This window comes from Melopsittacus undulatus, chromosome 4, assembly GCF_012275295.1.
Source record: "Melopsittacus undulatus isolate bMelUnd1 chromosome 4, bMelUnd1.mat.Z, whole genome shotgun sequence".
In the NCBI taxonomy this organism is placed as follows: domain Eukaryota; kingdom Metazoa; phylum Chordata; class Aves; order Psittaciformes; family Psittaculidae; genus Melopsittacus; species Melopsittacus undulatus.
The window spans coordinates 9089035-9110178 of record NC_047530.1 but is presented as its reverse complement, the minus strand read 5'-3'; the positions used below and the strand labels follow the sequence as shown (position 1 = coordinate 9110178).

The window sequence follows — 21144 nt, the reverse complement described above, 5'->3', positions numbered from 1 at the left end:
CCTTAGGCAAGTCATATCCAAAAACTCAAACTTCTCATTCAGGATTTCTGATTCTCTGTTCTTGAACTTGTTAGGTTCTTGGAGTATGTAGGTTAAAGAGTAACAATCTTAAGCCTGTGTTGGTAGCATGCGTGTTATACTGCTTCAGAGAAAGAATACAGCCTGTGGAGAAGAGGTTGCATTTGCTAACATCTGGTGTGCTTGTTAGAAAGAAATGAATATGTGAATTTGCAGTCAGCAGGTGTTTTAATAGAAGAAGATATTTAGGTGGGTTAGTTCTGTAGGTCTGAACACATGATGTGCTGTCTATCCTATGTACCTTTGTAAAATTGGCCATGAATTGGCCAGAAGTGAGTAACATAGATAATACTGTGTATCTTGGGCCACATTTTCCTCATCTTAAGAATACTGAAATAGCAGTTGAAATAGTGATGCTGAAAGATCTTCAGGACAGAAGGTGCATGACAGAGTACTGAGTATTGTTGTAATCATATATATAATAAAGATCTCATGTGATACGACTTGAAATAAAGCAAGTAAACAAAATGAGTGTTTGATCTGCTACCTTCTTCCCTTCTCTTAGGGGTGTAGGCTGTTTTAAAAATTGTTTTTCTTTCTCAGTCAGATGGCTGAGTGTCTGGATTAGGAAACATTAGATTCATTTTCAGAATCTGAAGATAGGTCAGTGTATTGCTGATCTCTAGGTCCTTGGAATGTTTAGATGACATTTAATACAGTGTAGTCATATAAACTCATATAAACATTATAAAGTCATATAAACTGTGTGTTTTAAATGACAGAGAACCATGTCAGTTCTTTCAGTGTAAAATATAGTAAAATACAATATTGTGTGTTCTTTAGGTTGAGTTGGTTTTTATCTTCTTTTCTCTTTTATCAGTGTTAGAATCCTAGCTGCAGGGGAGATCACCATATGAAAACATTACATGAAATAACATTGGCATTTTTGATACTGAAAACCAACAAGTCTCTGTTCCCTGGAAACGTTTAAAGCAGAGTGAATAATATTAATATTTGCTCTAAATGCAGAGCAAGCTGATTAATACTCCAGGAACATTCTTTTTACCTCCTCCTAACACAGATGAAACATTAGGTGGTGAAAGTTCCTTTCATATGTCTGTTAATAAGAATAGTATTGGTGAGCCATGAGTAAATGTAACATTTGAAATACATATTCAAAGATAATCTTAACCATTTCTTATGATGTATGATTTAGCTGTTGTGTAAGTTACTGCATAGAATAAAAAATGCTGTCTCCTTTCAGTGAGTCCAAGAACTTTTTACATTTACTATTCAGTGTGTGTATTTCTGGAAAAAAAAAAAAAAAGATGGTGTATTTTAAGAACATCACTGTGCATTTGTATTTGAAGGTCTCTGGGTAGTATGTGACTATTTGAGGAAAGACTTTATTCAGCATGCTGACTTTGGTCAGAGTTGTGCAGGGAATGCTATTGTATTAAATAGAAGTAGTATAGAGTAGATGAAGATCAGGTGTATTAACTTGTTTTCCTAGGATTCTCTTCCAAACTTCAGTTAGCTATTCCATTCTAGATAATTCAGTAGCTCTTACATGTACTGAAGGTATCGTTATGTTGTTGTGTATCTGCAGTATGGCATAGTATTGTTGTTTGGTTTCCTTTCTTTGCTTCTCCTCTCTTTTAAATCTGTTTTTTGTTCTTTCTTTTTTCCCCAATGTAGCTGAGGAAAATAGGAGGTGGAGGATTTGGAGAAATCTACGATGCACTGGACTTGCTTACTCGGGAAAATGTTGCACTGAAGGTCGAATCAGCTCAGCAGCCAAAGCAAGTGCTGAAAATGGAAGTAGCCGTGTTGAAAAAATTGCAAGGTAGGGCTGTACACTGGATACATCAGAAGTAGAATGTCAGTGTTGGAAAATCATTATAATCTTTACTTAGTCACAGTTTGAGTAAGTATTCCTGTATTCTGCAGGTTATTGGTAGATGGTTATTTAAGGTGGAATGAAACCTCTTTTTAGCTTCTGATAGTTTTGCTACAATAAGCCTTTTATCTGTAACTGGATGGCATGAAAATCAAAATAACAGCAAGAACATTAAATAGCTGCAAAACCTATGCTCAACTGGAGTTTATTCTGGATCCATATCTTCTCCTTACCTTATTTGCTCTAGACTTCACTGTTGTTAGTTTTTTATTTCCCCTTCTAAGATGGTATCTTTTTTTTCCTGTACTATCTAGCACTGAATATTTGTGGGTCCTTTACATAGCATCCTGGATAAAAATATTAAATACGTGTAGAAAAAAAAAGACTGGTATGTAGAGTCCTGAAAGACTTTTAGGGTTCAGGTCATTCAGAATCACAGCTTTGAATAGTCACTTTTGATGTACCTTTAAATACTTTACTCTCTGAAGCTACCAATCTAGAGGAATATGCAATGGCTTCTCTTCACTGCTTTTCACAACACAGGATTATAAAAAGAATGTTTAAAGGGTAACTTTCTTTCTTTAAAGAAATTATTTTGAATCTGGAAGATTTTGACTAATGCATCTGTCCCTGTCAGCAGCCCCATTTTCCTAAACTCTAAGTTTGAATAAAACAGAATCTGCATGACATATGGTGCTGCCTAATCTGCTGCAAAGGTCACATTGCAGCAGCAATTGACAGCCTCTATAGATTTAAGAGGGCAAACATGTCACATGTGACAGTGTTAACAAACTGTTCCAATGTTTCTATCTTTTTAAAGAAATTCACAGATTATATAGTCAAGGAAGAAGATTCAGGAACTGTATATTTGCTTTCTTTGAATTTTAGAGTTTTCAGTCTAGACATGAATAGTGAGTTTCAATATTATCAATTGTAAATTTAGAAACCATTTGTAAAGGATTTTGAAAAAAATTATCTTAGTGAGTTTTGAAGAAACAAATACTCTGTAACTATGGTGTTTTTAAATGCTCAGAATTAAATTTTCAAGGTATTGGGTTTTGTTTTGTACACACATGGCCTTGATTCTATTTTTAATAAAAACCAGTCTTTAAAACAGTGTAAGTGAAGCAGCCAAAGTAATAACAAAAATAGTAATAACTGAAATGAAATACTGGAATTTGTTAGCACTACAATGGCAGTGTATTTGTAAAAACAGCCTTATATATGTCTGGATAGCTGGTATATTACAACTTTCTACTGTGAATTCGTGTGTAGTGGTGTTAAGATATTACAAAAATGCTTTTTTCTTAGTAAAAACTTTTTTACATTTTGAAATATGTTTGGAAAATGGTATTTGCTGAAAGTATAAAAAATTGATTTGTGAATAATTGCCATAGGGCCTTACAGAAATTATCATTTTCTTATCAGTCTTCCTTTGGGAGTATAATTCTATTAACAACTCAAGTCCTTCTGCACTGGTCCTACTGAATTATGGGAAATTCCCTCTAGATGGAAAGAACAGACTCATGAAACACCTGAACAACAGATCCACTTAGGCAAATAATCCAATTGATATATAATCCAAATAAAGATCTTTCAGTTATTTGTTTTCTCAATAGTATTTCTCTGAGAAAACGATAAATAGAAGGGTTTTTTTATACAACTGAAACCCTGATTTTGTATGTGATTTTTGAAGAAGCTCTTTTGACAACCTTCCTAATGAGAAATCAATCTAAATATTATGCCTTAATTTTAATATTTTTTATTGTTTTGCACAGTTTAAAGAGGACCCCCCCCCCAAAAAAAAAAAGAATAAAAAGTCAGTGATTCCATGATGATAACACTAGAGTCAACCTTTAATCATTGCTGCACAAGCACCATAGTACAGTGCAATTGCTCTGGTTTTAGGTAGGGAATGTTCCAGATAATCATGAAAATGACTACAATAAGAGGTGAATCAAGGGTGAATCCTTTGCATAGACTGAGATTTATAGTTTGCACAGATACGTAACTTTGTTTTTACATGTATATATATTTTTATCCATACTTAAAGAATTTTTATTAAATAATATTATAGTAGAGACCTTTTTATGCTCTACCTAAAAATTTGGCTTCTAGGAGCCATTTCCATTAATTTTTCTACCTTGCCAAGTTTTCAGTAATGCAAGAGCTAAATATTTGAAGCAGAGAGATTAAACAAGAAAAATAGACAAAAATGGGGAGTAGAAACCATCTTTATTGCTTCTTGAAAAACACTTCTTCTTGAATGCTTAATTTACCATGTAGAAATTTTTCTTTTTTTTTGAGGAGATTTTTTTCTTGCAGATTCCACACAGGTGAAATTGTAAACAGTTCTTTCAGGCTATTTTTGTAACAACCTTCTAATAGCATACGTCCTCTGAGACCAACTTTTATCTTGTTCTTCCATCCCTTTTTGGCACTTGTGTGTATATATATATATGTATATAATTATTACCTTTTTCTCAAAGGACTTCTCTTACTTTCAAGGTGTTCTAGTTATCTTGGGCATAAATCAGAGGAAGGCAAGTAACTGTCATGAAAATCCTTTTTCTTGCAAATATTCGAAATGTCTGGTCTACAAATAGTGTGTGATGAGAGTAAGGGAGCTGACAGTGCAATTCAGAGCTCTCCTTATGTGTGGATCCGATTTTTTGGATGTATTTGTTATCACATACAATTTCTGGGAATTATGAGGAAACAGGATTTTAGGAAAGAATTAAATAAACAGGTATAATATGTCTCAAACCAGCAAAACAGCTCTTCCAATCTTTATTAGAGCTGGGCACATCCTGAAGGTTGTAAACATGCTTTTGAGTGTTTCTGTATTAGATTTCTGTTTCACAAACTGTGAAACTGAGATGCGAATAGCTGTTGACAGACGCACAGGGATGTACTGTTAATATTCTTTCTGCTTTCAGAAATGTTGACAATTAAAACAGTGTGGGCAGTCATTGTGGGGTTGAAATCAGTCATAACTTTGTAGATATCTCTTTTAAGACATTGACCTAACAAAACATGTTTAACTATGTGATAGTTTATGACTTCTCTCTTAATTATGAAGAAGGAGTATGTTCACTGACAGGGCGATTTTTATCACAGCTTAGTCATCAATTGCATCTTTGATTTCTTCATTTTTATATTTATTCCCTGCCAATGATGCTGTCTCTTGATTATTGTTGTTGGAATCCTGTTTAACTCTTTAAGCTCTGGTTTTGTCTTTTTTGTTTTTTTTTTCAAAGTAATCTGCTGCAACAGATGGTTGTTTTGTTTAATCATGTTGTTAGGCCATCTGTTCCCACAGTCAGATGGGAGAAGACAGATTTATCGCATCTCACTCAGTGAGAGTGAGACTCACTCAGTTGGTTTCCGTCTCACACAACCTTACAGACTTCTCCCTCATTCATTTACAGCTCTCTAGCATAATTTAGTGATGGGTTGCATCTGCTGTAGGCAGAAAAGCTAGTTGTAGTGCTACACTGCAGCCTGGGGTGGAATGGCATGTAGGCTTCAAACCCTCCCTGGGAAGATTTTCAAGGGCAGTTCTTTGCTGCAGCCTGTTGCCAACTTCTTCATTCCCTGCTCCCCAGTTATGTGGCAGGTGTGAAAAAACACTGTTTTTTCACTGAGGGAGAAGGAACTGAAGGCATCTGCAAGGGTGTAGTAGGTATGTATAGCCACACTGGAGTGGTGAAGGATCACAGAGTCATAGAATGGTTTGGGTTGGAAAGAACCTTAAGATTGTGTAGTTCCAACCCCCCTGCCATGGGCAGGGATGCCTCACACTAGATCAGATCGTTCAAGGTCCTGTTCAGCCTGGCATTGAACACTGCCAGGGATGGAGCATTCACAGCTTCCTTGGGCAGCCTGTTCCAGTGCCTCACTACTCTCACAGTAAAGAATGTTTTCCTTATATCCAACCTAAATCCCCCCTATATAAGTCTGAAGCCATTGCCCCTTGTCCTATCGCTACAGTTGCTGATGAAGAGTCCCCCTCCGGCATCCTTGTAGACCACCTTCAGATACTGGAAGGCTGCTATGAGGTCTCCATGCAGCCTTCTCTTCTCCAGGCAATTTGAATAAGGTCTGCAGGACCTACTTCTGTTCCTTTCTGTGTCCTCAGATTTTAGAAAAGTTATTTTCCAGAGAAGTTGCCACATAAATGAAGTTGCTGCTCAGTTAAAATAGGGCTTCTCTGACCAAACCAAGTTTTTGACATTTACTGGATTTGTCAGATGTAATCCAGCTGATACATGTTTCTCTGGAGATGTTCCTTCAGCATACCCAGAGTGGCTGTAAAATGAATCATAAATATTTGAGATGAGACTTCATTAACTGGAAACTGCAGCAATGAATATACAAGATTGCATCTTGATAAATTTGCTGCAGATCTTTTTTCTTCATAAAATGACCCTGTCTGTAATATTGCCTGTCTCATTAAAACAAATGGGTAGAAGGAAAAAGTAGAGGAAAATCAGTGATACTTACAGCTTAGCACTTACATATTTGCAAAAGTGGTGTTTTCTTTTAAAATAATTCTTGTAAGAAATTTGTATGAATCCTCTCCTATTTTCTTTGTTTTAGTTATATTTTTCAGGGAGCTTTCTGAGGAAGCAATAAACAGGCAACTCCTCTTGAAGTGAAGTGAGAATAATCAGATGCAGTACGGCCAAGTTTGTGGGGTTTTCATGGAGCTATGATTGCAGCAGTAACAAAAAGTCCCCCCAGATCTGTAGGTAGCAGTAATAGTGTTTTGAAAGCAGTAATGGTTTGGGGTTTATTTTATAATTTTAATTGGTTTTCTCTTATCTATGGCATTCCGGTAATCCTAAGGGTGAAAGAAATTAATGAAAGAAACCTTAGGTGGCAGAAATTTTACTTGGATTTAGCAGCCACTTCCTCTTTGCAGTAGCTTCCACGGTGACAGAAAGGAAGGTAAATGGCAAGAGGGACTTAAACCCTGCAGTGCCTGTTCTGATGTAGAGTGGGGTCATATGGGATCCCAGCCTCTCTCTGAGTCAATAAACATTGATACCAAAATGACAGTGAGGTTGCATTCCCCTTCTGTTTCCCCACTGCAGTCCTTGGCTTACCTTTTTCTCTCTGTCTGGGGAGTCTTAGCATTTGACTGTCGACTACAGGATACTAAGGAGATAATTTCTGAGCAGCCCTCTTCTCTTCCACAGTTGGCTCCTAGAACAGGAGGAGGCTTTAAAGAAAATTGGCTTAAACCAAAGTCTTGATTTTTTAATTTTTTAAATGCTACATTTTTTTGTCTCTGCTTCAGTGTACCTGAGCTGAATTTGTCTTCTGTAGCTAGAGAGCAAAGATCATGTTCTAGAAAAAGATATTCACAAATCAGATTAGTTGAATTACATTTTCTACAATTTTTTTTTTAATACAAAACATGACCCACAGGTAACTACTGCGCTTTTCTTTTATTGCAGCAGCTGCAGCTTGTATAAAACCAGGAATGGTGGCTAGGAATATTATCTAGGACAAGTCATCAGCTTTGCAAGAGAATAACCTTTTTCCAGTCTGTAGTGCCTCAAATTTGTGGACATTTAGGATCATAGAATAGTTAGGGTTGGAAAGGACCTTAAGATCATTTAGTTCCAACCCCCTGCCATGGGCAGGGACACCTCACACTAAACCATATCACCCAAGGCTCTGTCCAACCTGGCCTTGAACACTGCCAGGAATGGAGCATTCACAACTTCCCTGGGCAACCCATTCCAGTACCTCACCACCCTAACAGCCTTATAGCCAGTCTATAGGTGAGACTGACTGGTCTGTAATTCCCTGTGTCATCCAATTTCCCCTTCCTGAAAATGGGGGTTATATTTCCCTTGTTCCAGTCATCAGGAACTTCACCTGACTGCCCTGATATTTCAAATATGATGGACAGTGGCTTAGCAACTTCTTTCGCCAGCTCCTTCAGGACCCGCAGATGAATTTCATCAGGTCCCATGGACTTGTGCATGTTCAGGTTTTTAAGATGGTCTCAAACCAGGTTTAGACATGTTGCTGTGCATACTTTCTTGTGGAAGAATGATAGGTGTGGTAGGGCTGCATATTTTATGGGACCAAACTTTTTATTAGTTTGGGGTAGAACTGACATTGATTTTACAGCTGTTCAACCATGGGGGTAGGGGACTTAGTTTATTAAAGGTCTCTAAAGAAATATAACTGTCTCTTATAGTAATTTGATAGGTGTTTAAAGGAATTAACTACAGAATTTCATTATTACTATCTAATCTGCTTCTTTTTCTCTCAGGAAAAGATCATGTCTGTAGATTCATAGGATGTGGAAGGAACGACAGATTTAACTATGTGGTCATGCAGTTGCAGGTCAGTGTGTCAAAGTTTGCTTGTGTTTTTTGGTTTATTAGCGAAGCATATATGAAAATGTCAGCAAAATTTTAGACAAATCAAAAAATAAAGATATGCATAATAGTGAACAAACCAAAATTGAGGATATCCTTTTATCTTTATCCGTTTAAATCCTTTCCATAGTTCTCTCAGAAAGAAAAGTTTGCATCCTCAGAAAGACTTGACTATTGAAACAGTGAACTATGATGTCTTCTGAGATAATTCACATTTCTTTGCATAGTATATTTTTCATCTGGTTAAATCATCTGAGATATACTATGTAATTAAGTAAATTAACATACTTTCCTTGAAAGAGGTGAATGTAAAGAAGCCTCTGTGAGCAATTTCTCAGTAGCCTTTTTTCATGTGTGACACAGGTACAACATTGACTAGTAGTGTATCTACTAGTCCTCTAATAGAGAATAGTTTTGTGGAGTAGAAAGATACTAAGATTCATATTTCCAAAAACAGATTATAAATTTAATGTTGGAGATACTCGGGGACATACTATATTTAGGGGAGATCAGTTATCCTTGAATATGGCAAGTGAGAGTATTCTGTAGTTAACCACGAAGAGCTGAAGAAGTAGTATGAAGCCTTTACTATCTGTGACTCTTGGTATTAGTATTTTTTAATATAGATGCCTTTTTAACTTGATCAGGGTCGGAACTTGGCAGACCTGCGTCGGAGCCAGTCTCGAGGAACATTCACCATTAGTACCACTCTGCGGCTTGGGAAGCAGATTTTGGAATCTATTGAAAGTATTCATTCTGTAGGATTCCTGCACAGGGATATAAAACCGGTAAGTCTGCCCTTTGAATGAAAACAGGCAGGTAATACATGGTCATTAGATGGCTGCATGAATAAGAACAGGTTCTATGCTAGATGCTAAAATGAAAAAATGGGAAGGGACAGAAAATGTTCATATTTTGATATAAATGTCTATATATTTATCACAAACAAGGAAAGTAAAGAAAAACTAAGACAAAACTATTCAATTATTTTATTGGAATTGCACAATAAAATGAGTTGTCACAGTGTCATGAGGACAGTGCCTTTCTGATAGCATCATGCTTTTGTTCTTACTGTTTTGTCTGGTTTTCTTTGAATTTATTCCTGAAATTGAATTTTCATTTTCATGACTTCTTCCTTGCAATTTTTTTAAAAAAACCCTTGTATTCTGTCTGACCCACCCCCAAGACTTCATTTAATACAGAAAGGACATGGAGGCAGTGAATGTCAAATGAAATAGGTGAGGAGGAGTTAGCTGGAGCACAAGGCTTTAATGATGAAAACTATTAGAGTTTTGAATGGGAAATATGTTCCTTCATGGCTGCTAGAATTGACTGGGGACATCTTATTAACTAGCTCTGTCTTGGAGTGCATGGGCTCAAATAGGATGGAAATGAAATGCTGTTAAGGGATGAAAAAACCCCAGAAAATGAAATGTTCAGCCAGGATAAACAGCAATGTGAGGCAATATATTAGATTCGTAAAAGAAAGAATTTTTCTTCCCCTTTAGAGATTATGCTGTGACCTACACATGCAAAAAAAAGCATGATTGCTTTCTAGCATGCAGTTTTCTTGGCTGAAAAAATACAAGTCCATTTTATCTTTTGTTATGTATCTTCTAGATGGATTATACAAAAAGTAAGCTTTGTGCTGAGCTGAAATCTTGAAATCCTTGCTTGGTTATTTGCTTCATGATGAATTAGGCAATGCTGAAATTCTCTTCCATTTAAAAGCAATGTTAATCACACTCATTCCAGTTCATGGTTTTGATTGGGTTTTACCCTCAGCCTTACACATTGAAGTAGCTGTGAATTTCAGGTTTATGTAGAAGAGTACTGCTGTTTCACATAATAGAATAAGAAAGCTATTTTTTCAGAGTTAATTGCTTTAAGCTTCCAGCTTGCTCAGAATTTCAATTCCATTTCACAGGGCTTGTTTTTAGCTTGATTTCTATTATATCATGTCATCCATTTTAAGGGAATTTGGTGGGGAGAGACTTGAACCAGTTCAGCCAATATGTTCAAACATCATAAGTTAGCAGTGTTGAAGAATTTTGTAAAGGTTTAACATGGAATGTTAATCCATAAAGGCAAACGAGAATATTTACTTGAGATTTTCAGAATTACCTCCCTAGGTCCTCACTGACTTTCCAGCTCTTACTGTTTGGATATTTTGGTGTGCGTTGGGTTTGTTTATTTATTTATTTATTTATTTATATTCCCCTTAAACCTGGATTTTCTTTGACATGTCCAGATCAAAACGTATGAGTGCTTGCCATGACTGGAAAATTCTTTCTGCAAATTAATATATTCTAAGTGATGAAGTAAGTTGACAGTCTCCTGTTATCATATAGGCTGCTGTTCAGGTTTGCTAAGTTGGATGTGTGGTTTTCTTCATGTTTTTTTCAAATTTAAAGGGAGTTTAATAGAACTGAAGAAAGAATAGATAAGTAGAAGTGTCTGTGATTGTTTTACTGCATTAGTATGTGCATGTATTGAAATGTGTGTATATCTATGTATCTGTCTGTGTTTGTTTTTCTTCCCAGTCCAACTTCGCAATGGGACGTTTTCCTAGCACCTGTAGGAAGTGTTATATGCTGGATTTTGGCTTGGCACGGCAATTTACCAACTCATGTGGGGATGTCAGACCAGTAAGACTTTTTTTGCAGTTGTCAGTTTGATTAATTGAATGTGGTAATATGCTGTCTTTTTTCTGGGGAAGTATGGAAATTGCATTGAACTGGTAACTGGTCTAAACTTGACAAACATTATTCCAGATCAGAAATGCCATATGATTTATTGATTATATTAAAAGATTGGCAATCAGGAATCAGTCATGCTTCTGATTGTTGTCTTGAGGCAGAGGTGTAGTCTGTGATATTTTTAGATAATTTATCCTTTGGTTTAGAAAATCAAGTGACAAATAGGATTTCATTAAATATCAGATTACTACACAGAGGCGGAATTTCCCTTGGTATTCTGTATTGCTTTGAAAAAAAATCAGTGTAGGAGAAAAAGTCATACACTAAACTGAATATATAATCTTCTGAAAGTCTGAATAATTCAAACAGTGACAGGACACTAATTATAATAGATAGCAGGACATAGTTAAACATATTTGCTGTATTCCCATGCAATGCAGTCTAATGAAAATTGTAGATAAAAGTGTACCAATGAGAACGTGACAATTTAAGTACAGTAGAGCCTCACTAATTCGTTGGTGGGCAGTTCTATTGTTGATGTCAAAGTTTGAAAATGAGCAAGTCAGTGCCGTGGTACATGATGATGTTTTAAAGAAACATATTTTCTGTATTAAACTAGTTTAGTTTACATTTTGATGGTAATAATAATAATGCACTAGTCAATATTGTGTAGCATATTTATTAATGTGATTAGATTTTGAATGGTAGAAGCCATCTCTACAGGACTTTTGGTTTTATTTTGCTTCGGAAGTTGGGAAGGTGGCAAGTTTTTGTGTGCAAATGATGAGGTGTGTGAATCAGTAAGGTAAATTAGCAGGGTTCTGCTGTACTCTATTCCTTCAGCCATAATGCTGGACACTGCAATGAAAGCAAAGAGCAGGGGAGACCAACAGAGTGGCTGCTGCTGTTGGAAAGGTGAGCTAAACATTTTAAGTAGTTTTTAAATTCCTTTTTTATTTCTCAGTGTTCTTGTCGTGTTCTGTATGTTTGGCTGCTTATAATGTTTTTTCTAACTGACCTGTAATTTCAAAGAGAAAACAATTCCCAAGATTCTTTAATTTGTATAAACACCAATGGTACTATTTTCAGGAAAAAATAGGTGATAACAACATAAATTTTTTTCTGCTATTCTTTCTTTTGTAACAATTCAGCTCTTGCCTTTTGTTTTTCATTGCAGTGCCCTACAGTGTAACTGAAATAATTCTTCAATTTAATCTGTTTAGAATGTTCTGACAGGGTAATTCATATTAGTAGAGTGGCAGTGAGGGGAGAAAATAAAAGACTCCTGTGTGGACAGCAACGACAGTGTGACCTTGCTTAAACCCCCAAATTATTAATAGAATCATAGAATAGTTAGAGTTTGAGAGGACCTTTAAGATCATCTAGTCCCAATCCCCCTGCCATGGGCAGGGACACCAATATTTTCATTAAATGTGCTATGTGTTTCTTCTTAAGGCTATCCTTCTACTAAACATCATTAGATTTCTTCAGCAGATACTGCAAATAACCTGGAACAATGTAAAAGCATATTCTCTAAAACACAGTACTCTATTGATAAGAAACTGTTCCTTAGTTAAGGTTGATTATTAGATTTTTATGATGAGTCTAATTTTCTACATGCCTGACTTCTGCAGAAAGAATCCAGTCCCCCTGAAATTTTACATATAACCCCTGAGTCCTTGAATTTCCAAGATGTGATTTAAAAGAATCGGAAGGGAAGCTTTGGAAGTTCTAGTATCAGGTTTTAGTCCTTTGGCAGCTTTGTGTTTCCCCAACATTAAGGAAATCCTGGTGGCCAGAAATCTGTTCAACTCAAAAAGATGGAAGAGGCTTATATGGATACTATTGAAAGCAGAAAACATTGTGACAAGACTCTATTTCCATCCAGAAATCATTGGCCAGCATTACTGGCTAGCATATGCATTCTAACAGGTGGAGATAAAAAAATTGAGTTAGCTTCAAGACTGGGAGAGAAGAAAGGTGTTGTGTAGTTTTTTGACAAAATACAGCTCAAGACTGGTGAGAGATTTGAAACTAAAACGTGATTTCAAGAATAAATTATCATAAGTTTTGTAGTATAAATCTTGTTATAAAGATAGTATTCAGTTGACTGAAGTTCAAACAAGAAGTTGAAAAGAAGTCCTTTTGGTGAGGAAGACTTCTGTTGTGTGAAATCAGGTCAGGTAGCAATGAGGAAATCAGAAATTTAGCAAAGAATTAAGCTACCCAGCGTTAGACTCTTAGTTAATGCCAGTGCTTTGTACTAAGACACAGAAATGCAGCATAGTTTCATACAAATTCAGTGTGATAAGGTGTTCTTGTTTCAGATGTTATACAAAGAGGAATTATAAAACTTGGGAATCCATGGTTTTATTCCCATATTTGACTGAAGTGTATGCCGGTAGCTACTGATACGTTCAACCATCCATTTGGACCCTTCTGTGTTTTTGATAAGCCTGTGCTTATTCTAGTCTGAATCTTTTCTTTTGTCTCTCCTCTCTGGTTTCTTTTCTACAGCTACCTCCTCATACTGCTTTGCTTCTAGTGAAACTAATTTCTCTTCTTGCAGTTTTGGTGCCCACTGGAATAGTTCAGTGCAGCTAAGTGACATTTTCTTTCCCTCAGTTTCTTTTCTTTGCACCACAATGAGACCTGAAAGCATTCTGAAGGAGTGAGAGAAAACGAATTCAGGCTGTTGCAGCTCTGGATTGAATTATGCCTCATGACAGACAGAACATTTGAAGAATTTAGATGCCTCATTCAAAAACAGCTGTAATTGAGCTTGTGTGAAATGTATTTTTCTGAAAGCTCAGGCACAGTGAGTGTTGGATGGCTAGTAGAATGTTCCTTGAGATCATCATGGCACACTCTCAAATCCCTCCTTGTCTGTCTTCATTCTAAGGCACTCTGGAAGTACATACAGCCTTCCTACAAGTTATTGTGGGGGTTAAGAAACAAACATTTGTTTCAGCTTAATTCAAGAACAGTTTGAAATTATTTGCTGAATTAAAAGCAAACAGCTACAAAACCAGTTATTTAACATGAGGAATTTCAGCTTAAATTGGTGATATGAAGGAAGTTTCAAGTGGCTGAATACAGGATCTTATCTGGAAAGTGGTGGCCAATGTTTAAGTATAGGTTTTACTACAGGTGCCATATATGATATGTTGGCAGTGAAGTTCACAAATGGGCAGTAGTGTTAATGGGTCTGGAGAAATTTTGATGAAGTTCCAATAATATTGCAATAGAAAAAGTTTGCACTTTAAAGTAAAAATGAAAATTCATTCAGGTTAGAGAATTTAAATATTTTTTGTACTCTTTGTAGTTATTACTTTTTTGTTTCACATTGTTATTACGATAGTTAGCAAACATGCCTGTTCTCATTGCAGAAAATGCATGGATGACACAGATGCTTCCCTAAGATGGATATGGTTCTGCCTCCTCTTTTCTATGGTGTAGATATGTTCTAAAGATTAGTTTCTTCATGTGCACTGTGTGGAGAAACTGTCTATAATATTCAAAACTCTTAGCCTATGGAACTAAGTCTCCCACACATCATATTAATTTAAATGCAGGGTTTTAATGAGACTCTTTTGGGGCAAGTTTTACAGTAGCATTGGATCTATTTGTGTTCAGTGGAATCTGTTTTCTCATCTTGCTGCCATGCTTTCCTACCTTCCCTAAATGGCAGCAGAATTAAGTTATAAGCAGCTCTATCTTCCATGATAAATTAAATTATACCCTAGAGTAAATAGATGTTATTACAGCAAAAATTGCTCCCAGGATTTTTGTGCACTGTAGACAAAGAAAGCCTTTCTTTAAGTACTGCTTATTTTAGTTCAGCTCGAGTGTAATCTCTCTTTTCTTCCTTTGTGGGAGAACTAATTTCTTGAATTCTCATTTAATTGTTATTTATTGTGAAAGAGAAGATTTAGAATGAGACATTTGACACATTAATGAGAATAAGAATGTATTTAAATTTATGAGTTACTGTGAAATATAATAAGGTTTATCTCAGTGTTTTGTTTCTTCTGCTGTTGTTTACCATAAGTAGTGTTTATGACAGAGTTTACAACAAATAGACTCTAATTTAGTCTGCCTTGAAGTCAACAGTGTCTCATATATTAGTAAGTTAAAATTAATTTAATTAATACATATTTTTAAACAAATAAAATATCTGGAGATTGTAATATGATCAAGCTTACAAAGAAAATTGTGTCGGTAGATTAGTCTGCAATTGTAAGAAAATATTTAGCTTGTCTTTAATGAGAAGTGTTAGGATCCAGAATGTTAAGATTTCTGTAATCATGCCATCAGAACTAACTTACAACTTCTCCCATGCCATGAGATGACATCTCATCTATCGTCATCATCTTTTGCTATGATGGTTTTTCTTTTCTGCATTACTAGCATTTGTCTTCTGTGATTCCGGTCAGCTTTCTCTCATTTTCTCATTCTTCTCCATTTTCCATTAATACACGCCTTCAGCCTGCATCCACATAGCTTGTGCCTTTTTATCTTTGGTGACAGTCTTCCTTTATCTGACATTGCCCTGGCTCCAGCTTCTTTCACAATTTAATTTGAAGTCTTCTTTCTTCAGCATCTATGTCTCTAGTTTTTTGTACCCTCCTTTTACCCTTTATCTTCAGATAACCTCATTCATAAACACATTTTTTTATCTCTAGGCACATGATTCCTGTTCATGATATCCCTGCTCCAACACTGCTTCTTTCTGTTCCAACGAAAACACTGTCATTATTTCTAGTATCCTTGTGAACATCTTATGATGAACTGAAACTCAACGTACTCTTAGTCTCCTTTCTCATGTACCAACCATTCAGCTATACTTCTGTTTTGAATTACTGCATGTGATACCATCTTCCTGTCCCCAAGGCTTACTGGCAGTTTTCACTGGGTATGTCTTTACATCCAGTCTCCATATATATCCTGACAGTGTTTTCTCTATAATATGAGCATACATTCATATGCATATGTATGCAAATATTTATTTATTTATTATTCACAAACCTGAAGTAGGCTCACCATCCCCTGACCTGTTACACTATCCTTTTTCTAGTTTGATGAATACAAGGCTTTTGTCTTGACAAACACCCAAATTCAGGGTGCTACTACAGACACAATTGATGTGATTTGTTTTGATTGTTACCCTTCCAAAGTGCATCAAACAGGCTACTTAGTTTTAGTTTTTAAGGCTCTTGAGGATCTTTCCCCTCCCAGCCTATCTTTGATGCACAGTAATGCAAATATGAGCAACAGTAAAGATGGTTACTTGTCTCCATTACCTATTTCTGGATTTTTAAAGAGAGGAACTGGTCTTTGAGACTTCTTTATGTTGGAAGGGAGATTTCTGTAGTCACTGAAAACCTCACTGTTTTCTTTTACATCTGTTTGGAAATGGAACTGGAAAAGTGTCATTATTATCTGTAGGAGTTGAAAATTAATCTTTGTTTGACCTTTCAACCTTCAACTACAACCTGTCACAACTCTAATAATTATTTAAGGTTTAAATGGAAGGTGGGCTTCACAACACAAAGCAGAATTTACTGCCAGTCTGTGCAGAACTACACAAAAATAGAAATAATGCTGCATAAGGAGAAGATAATCTTCTAATCCAAGAAACTGTACATGAATGATAGGAATTCTTATTTATGCCTATGCTGTGTACGTGTTGCTGGTGTCTTATTTTGAACTACTGAAAAAAGTAGTTTCAACACGGCATTTTCATTGTGACTGTTATCAGCGGTTTCCTATAGACAAGTTTGGATGGAGGACTTTCTTATTGTCAGTTTGCCATTTTCTCCCTGAGAAATAATGGTGACTTCTTAGACTTCCTACCTGAAAGAATGGTCAAGGCAGGGAGCTTAGAATGAGAAAGCTTTTCTTGAAGATCATCCCAACTCATTCCATTATGGGTTCAAGCCATACTTCTGTGTTAAAGTGTTCCCCAGAGTTTTGGTGTCACACTTGTCAGATTATGAGACATTTCAATATGGTTTTCAGAGATGTGATTCATCTTTATACTACCCATCTTAATGTCAGACTCCACGGTGATTTAGCACCATTAAAACCATGTTATCAGGGAGTCCATTCAGCTGCAGCTACTCCAGTCTAAATACTGTTTTGGAAAATGCAGGTGTGATATAAAGATCTCAGAAAGTAGTATTTAAAGAGCGGGAAGAGGAGCCCCAACTGAGTAATTTGGTTGTTCAACATTTGTAGTGCTTACTGTATTTTTTTATTGCACTTTGGGGTGTCACGTGGACTATCTGTTTACAGAATTGAGAAGCAAGCAGTTTTCAGCCCATTTCACTGTGGTTTTCCCCAGTGGGATTTGCAATAGCATGGTTTTTCACCCTTGGATGTGATTATCTGAAATGACCTTCATTTGGTTTGCAGCAGTCAGGTGACAGTAAAACTGATTTTGCAAGTAAAAAAATAAGACACGAAGATGATAAAAAATATGATGGAATCTAAAAAATTGCTTCTGTAGCTATTAATGTCTCCTTTATTATCACATTTTTGTATCCATCCAACCTTCTTTTTCAAGGAAAGTGAGGAGCAGTCACAAAGCTTAAGCTTTTGAAGTCAGTAAGCAGCATTTTTCATATGAACTACTGCTACAGGATGTACTGGTTTTCACATATCTGAAGGGCACTAGTATGAAATTTCTTCATTCTTCTTCCTGGTTTCCCTTATATTTCTGTCATCCCCCTTTTTGCTTTTTTACATAAACTGCTTTTCCCACATTGTACCTGAAATAGCCTTTTAGAGCCTCTCTGCTGAGCTACATAATTTCTTCCTCCGACAGCAGAACTAGTTTTCAGAAAACAATGAAATAACATGTCTGCAGTGTATTTCCCAAGTATTTTTAGTTGTAGCTGTCTTTATTTATTTTGCTACAAAGTGAATGCAGTTTCTAAGCCTTGTTTTTACACATAGACTGTGTAGGTAGGTAGTGATCAGTTGTAAAGTTGGTAAAAAGGGATAGAATTGATTATAAAAATAATACTGCAACTGTTAGAGAAGCACTAATCTTTTCTGGTATATCGTAATCATTATCTGGACTGCAACTTTTAATTCAGCATTTTCCTTATGAGAAAATATCAGCCGGCTCTTAATAAAGATTAGTAAGAGTTAATTTCAGGAGATTATAGGAAGGAATATTTTGACACAGATTTTTATGTAGTAAGAATATTTCTGCTCAAACTGTATTGTTTGACAGAGTGTCATGGGTAAAACCACGAAACACAGCATCTGAATATACTGGCAAAAGGAAAAACTTACTGATCACCTGAAAGATCCAGGGGTTTTAGATTTTCTTGGGTTATTCAGTCGGCAGAGACAGTTTCCCACTTGTTCAAGGTATTAGCCTTAAAATGAAATAATTGTAGTTGCAGTTTTCGTATTATAGTGTCATCTCACTACAGTGGTCTGTTTCAGTTGTTAAATCTTCAAAATGGAAAGAAAAAAGATTAACATAAATATATAAAGCAAAATAAAAAATGCTTTGTGAACTTTTTCATGTTACAAATAGTGCCCTCTCAGAATAACTGCTGAAAAAATGAAATATTTTTAACTGTTAATTTTGAAATTGATTCTTTTTAACAAAGTTGTCCTATTTTGCAGCTCAGTCGGCACTATAATTGCTATGATCAGTGTAGTCTGAATGAGTGTGTTTGTGAGGAACTAACTTCAAAGATGGAGGGATATGTCCCTTGTAGCTCAAGAATCAGATATTTGTAATATGTGTGAACATACTGAAGATAGTAGTGAAGGGCCACAGTTCAAGTGGTATGATCTGACACCTGGTATGATCTGATTACCTGGTTAGAAACTAAAGATCAGAAACAAATACTTATTGTGGCTTGTAGGATTGTGAATGTTATTTCATATTTTCTGTTCAATTTAGTTAACCATGTTTTATTAACTAAAAAAATTGAAGCCTGACTTATAAATATGTGAAGAAAAAACTTAAAACTTTTCAAGTGAGATCTTGAATGAAATGCAAATGTATTGTTCTAGATGTAGATAGAACTAGCATTATGTGCCTTAGAGATGAAATATACATGCTCTGCCACTATATGTTGTATAGCTATTCTAAGAGTAATAGGAAAAGGTATAACTCTTGCAGATAGTGTCTTTGGAAATGTATTCACTCTATTAACATATAATTCACTATTTACAATGTGTAGTTTTGATCTGCTTGGATTGGGTTTTTTGTTTTTTCTTCTGTACATGGATTTATGTGCATTGAAGATCTGGTACTATTTTATTAGAATGAAATTGTTCTGAACACCCAAATGGGCTTTCTAAAAAGTAAAATATGAGTCTGTTCTAAACTGGGGGGGGGGGGGGGGGGGAGAGTAAACAAATGGCACATGAACAAACTTCTGTGCAACTCTGCTGCTGCTGTCAGTGGTTTGAACTGTGGCTTTTTGTGTGTTTTGTGTTGTTTGCTTGGAGCACTTTTTGACCTCATATGCTTTTGGGAAACGTTGAACAATGATATGTGTGTAGCTGGGAATAGGATGAAGAATGTAGAAATGGGCAGTAGTGTGTATCTGTATGAGCTTCTGAAACTAAATTGTACATGCTGGGGACAGTATGAGGAGGCAGGTAATTTTTGGGTAGATATAGAATTAAATTATAGAATGGAAGTTGATAAGGAAGCACTCATTGGTGGATGGGGCCTTGTCTGGTGGTGAAAAAGATCAGAAGAGAGAAAAATGTGTGTGGGAAGGAGAACAAAACTGCTGGGGATGATGTGGGCTGTTAAAAGAAAGGAGGAGGAAACGGGGGCAGGGGAATAAATGTAGGAGAGAGGAAGCCAATAGTTGAATTAATGGTGTAGATAAGAATTGATGACTGCAAAGCAGGGTAATGTGAATTTAATTGTGGGGAGCCTCTCTTTAATCATCAGGCAAATATATTTAGCGGGATGCAAATTTAGTACATTTCTGAGATTAATATTGTTTATTGCTTTTTGAGAATGTTGTCAAAGAGTTAGTTTATGTACCATTTAGTTTCCCATTGTTCTAGTGGTAGCTGAAGTAAGTATTAGCATCTGGTTTTTACTGAGACAAAGTATAAATGATACTTTTTGAATGTCAACCTAACTTCATACAGCTTTCAGATTACATGTCATTATTTACATGGTGATAATGGAAAGTGAAGGTGTCAGCTTTGGTACAGAAATAGAAAACCTTGAGGGACAGTATCTGAAGGACATTGGCACTCTTAACGTCATCAGTGCTACAGCTAGCTCTTGGGCTGTTGTCATCACTCCTGTTTTAAAATTAATATTAACCACAACTGTTCTTTGACCTACTATGAAATTTAATATTAAGAAAATAAAAAGGAAAAAAAAGCCACTAGTCTTTGCTCTTAAACAGATTAACCTTTAAAAATGAATTTGAAGTCATAATTATTTAAAAAATCATAAATTCAGCCATCATATGTTATCATGGGTCTGATCTTTGTGGTCTTTAATTTATGTGGACTTTAAGGTACAAATAACTGAATTGTATTTGTTTTACAGAGAAGAAAGGATAACATGTATGCAAGCTGAGCTGACAAAGCTAGGGAAAAACACAATTGAAGAGCTATCCATAATGAGCTGGTATTCAGATAACATCTTTTTATCTAAAACGTCTGTGTTTTTCTCCTCGGTGTGCAGGCCTCACTGACTGGCAGTGATTATTCATATTAACAGTCAGTCCCTTAAATCTGGTGATTTGGACTCAACAAAGATGAATGAAGAAGAAAATTTCTTTTTTCCTGATTCAGTAACTAGTTTGGAATGTGGTCTTCCGCTTTGAGAGTATCCTCGCTAGTGGCTTAAAAGGTATTCTGAGGATGCTCTATTTTGTATGGAACTGTTGTATTTTTTTATAAATACAGCTTTCTAAGTCAAAGGGAGAGTTACCCTATGGTTCTTGCCCTCCTCTCCCCACCTTTCTCTTGCCTTTCCCATGGACTAGATTTTAGGTCATTCTTTGGTTGTTATTTAAACAAAATGAAGAGCTCAGAGCTCTTGCTCTCATAGGTTTGTTTAGAATGACCTCAATTTCAAGTGTCTAGACTCTTCTGTGTTTATTTGGAA

At 35.8% G+C, this 21144-nt stretch overlaps 1 protein-coding gene across 1 annotated transcript in view; it reads left to right on the top strand.

Moving 5' to 3' along the window:
- The window catches only part of TTBK2 (tau tubulin kinase 2), a 65543-nt gene that overhangs the window by 3662 nt on the left and 40737 nt on the right, over positions 1-21144 (top strand). The window contains exons 2-5 of the mRNA XM_005143902.3: positions 1717-1864; positions 8214-8287; positions 8970-9110; positions 10866-10970. Of these exons, the coding sequence (XP_005143959.2) occupies positions 1717-1864; positions 8214-8287; positions 8970-9110; positions 10866-10970 (468 nt within the window). The remainder of the gene's footprint in view (positions 1-1716; positions 1865-8213; positions 8288-8969; positions 9111-10865; positions 10971-21144) is intronic.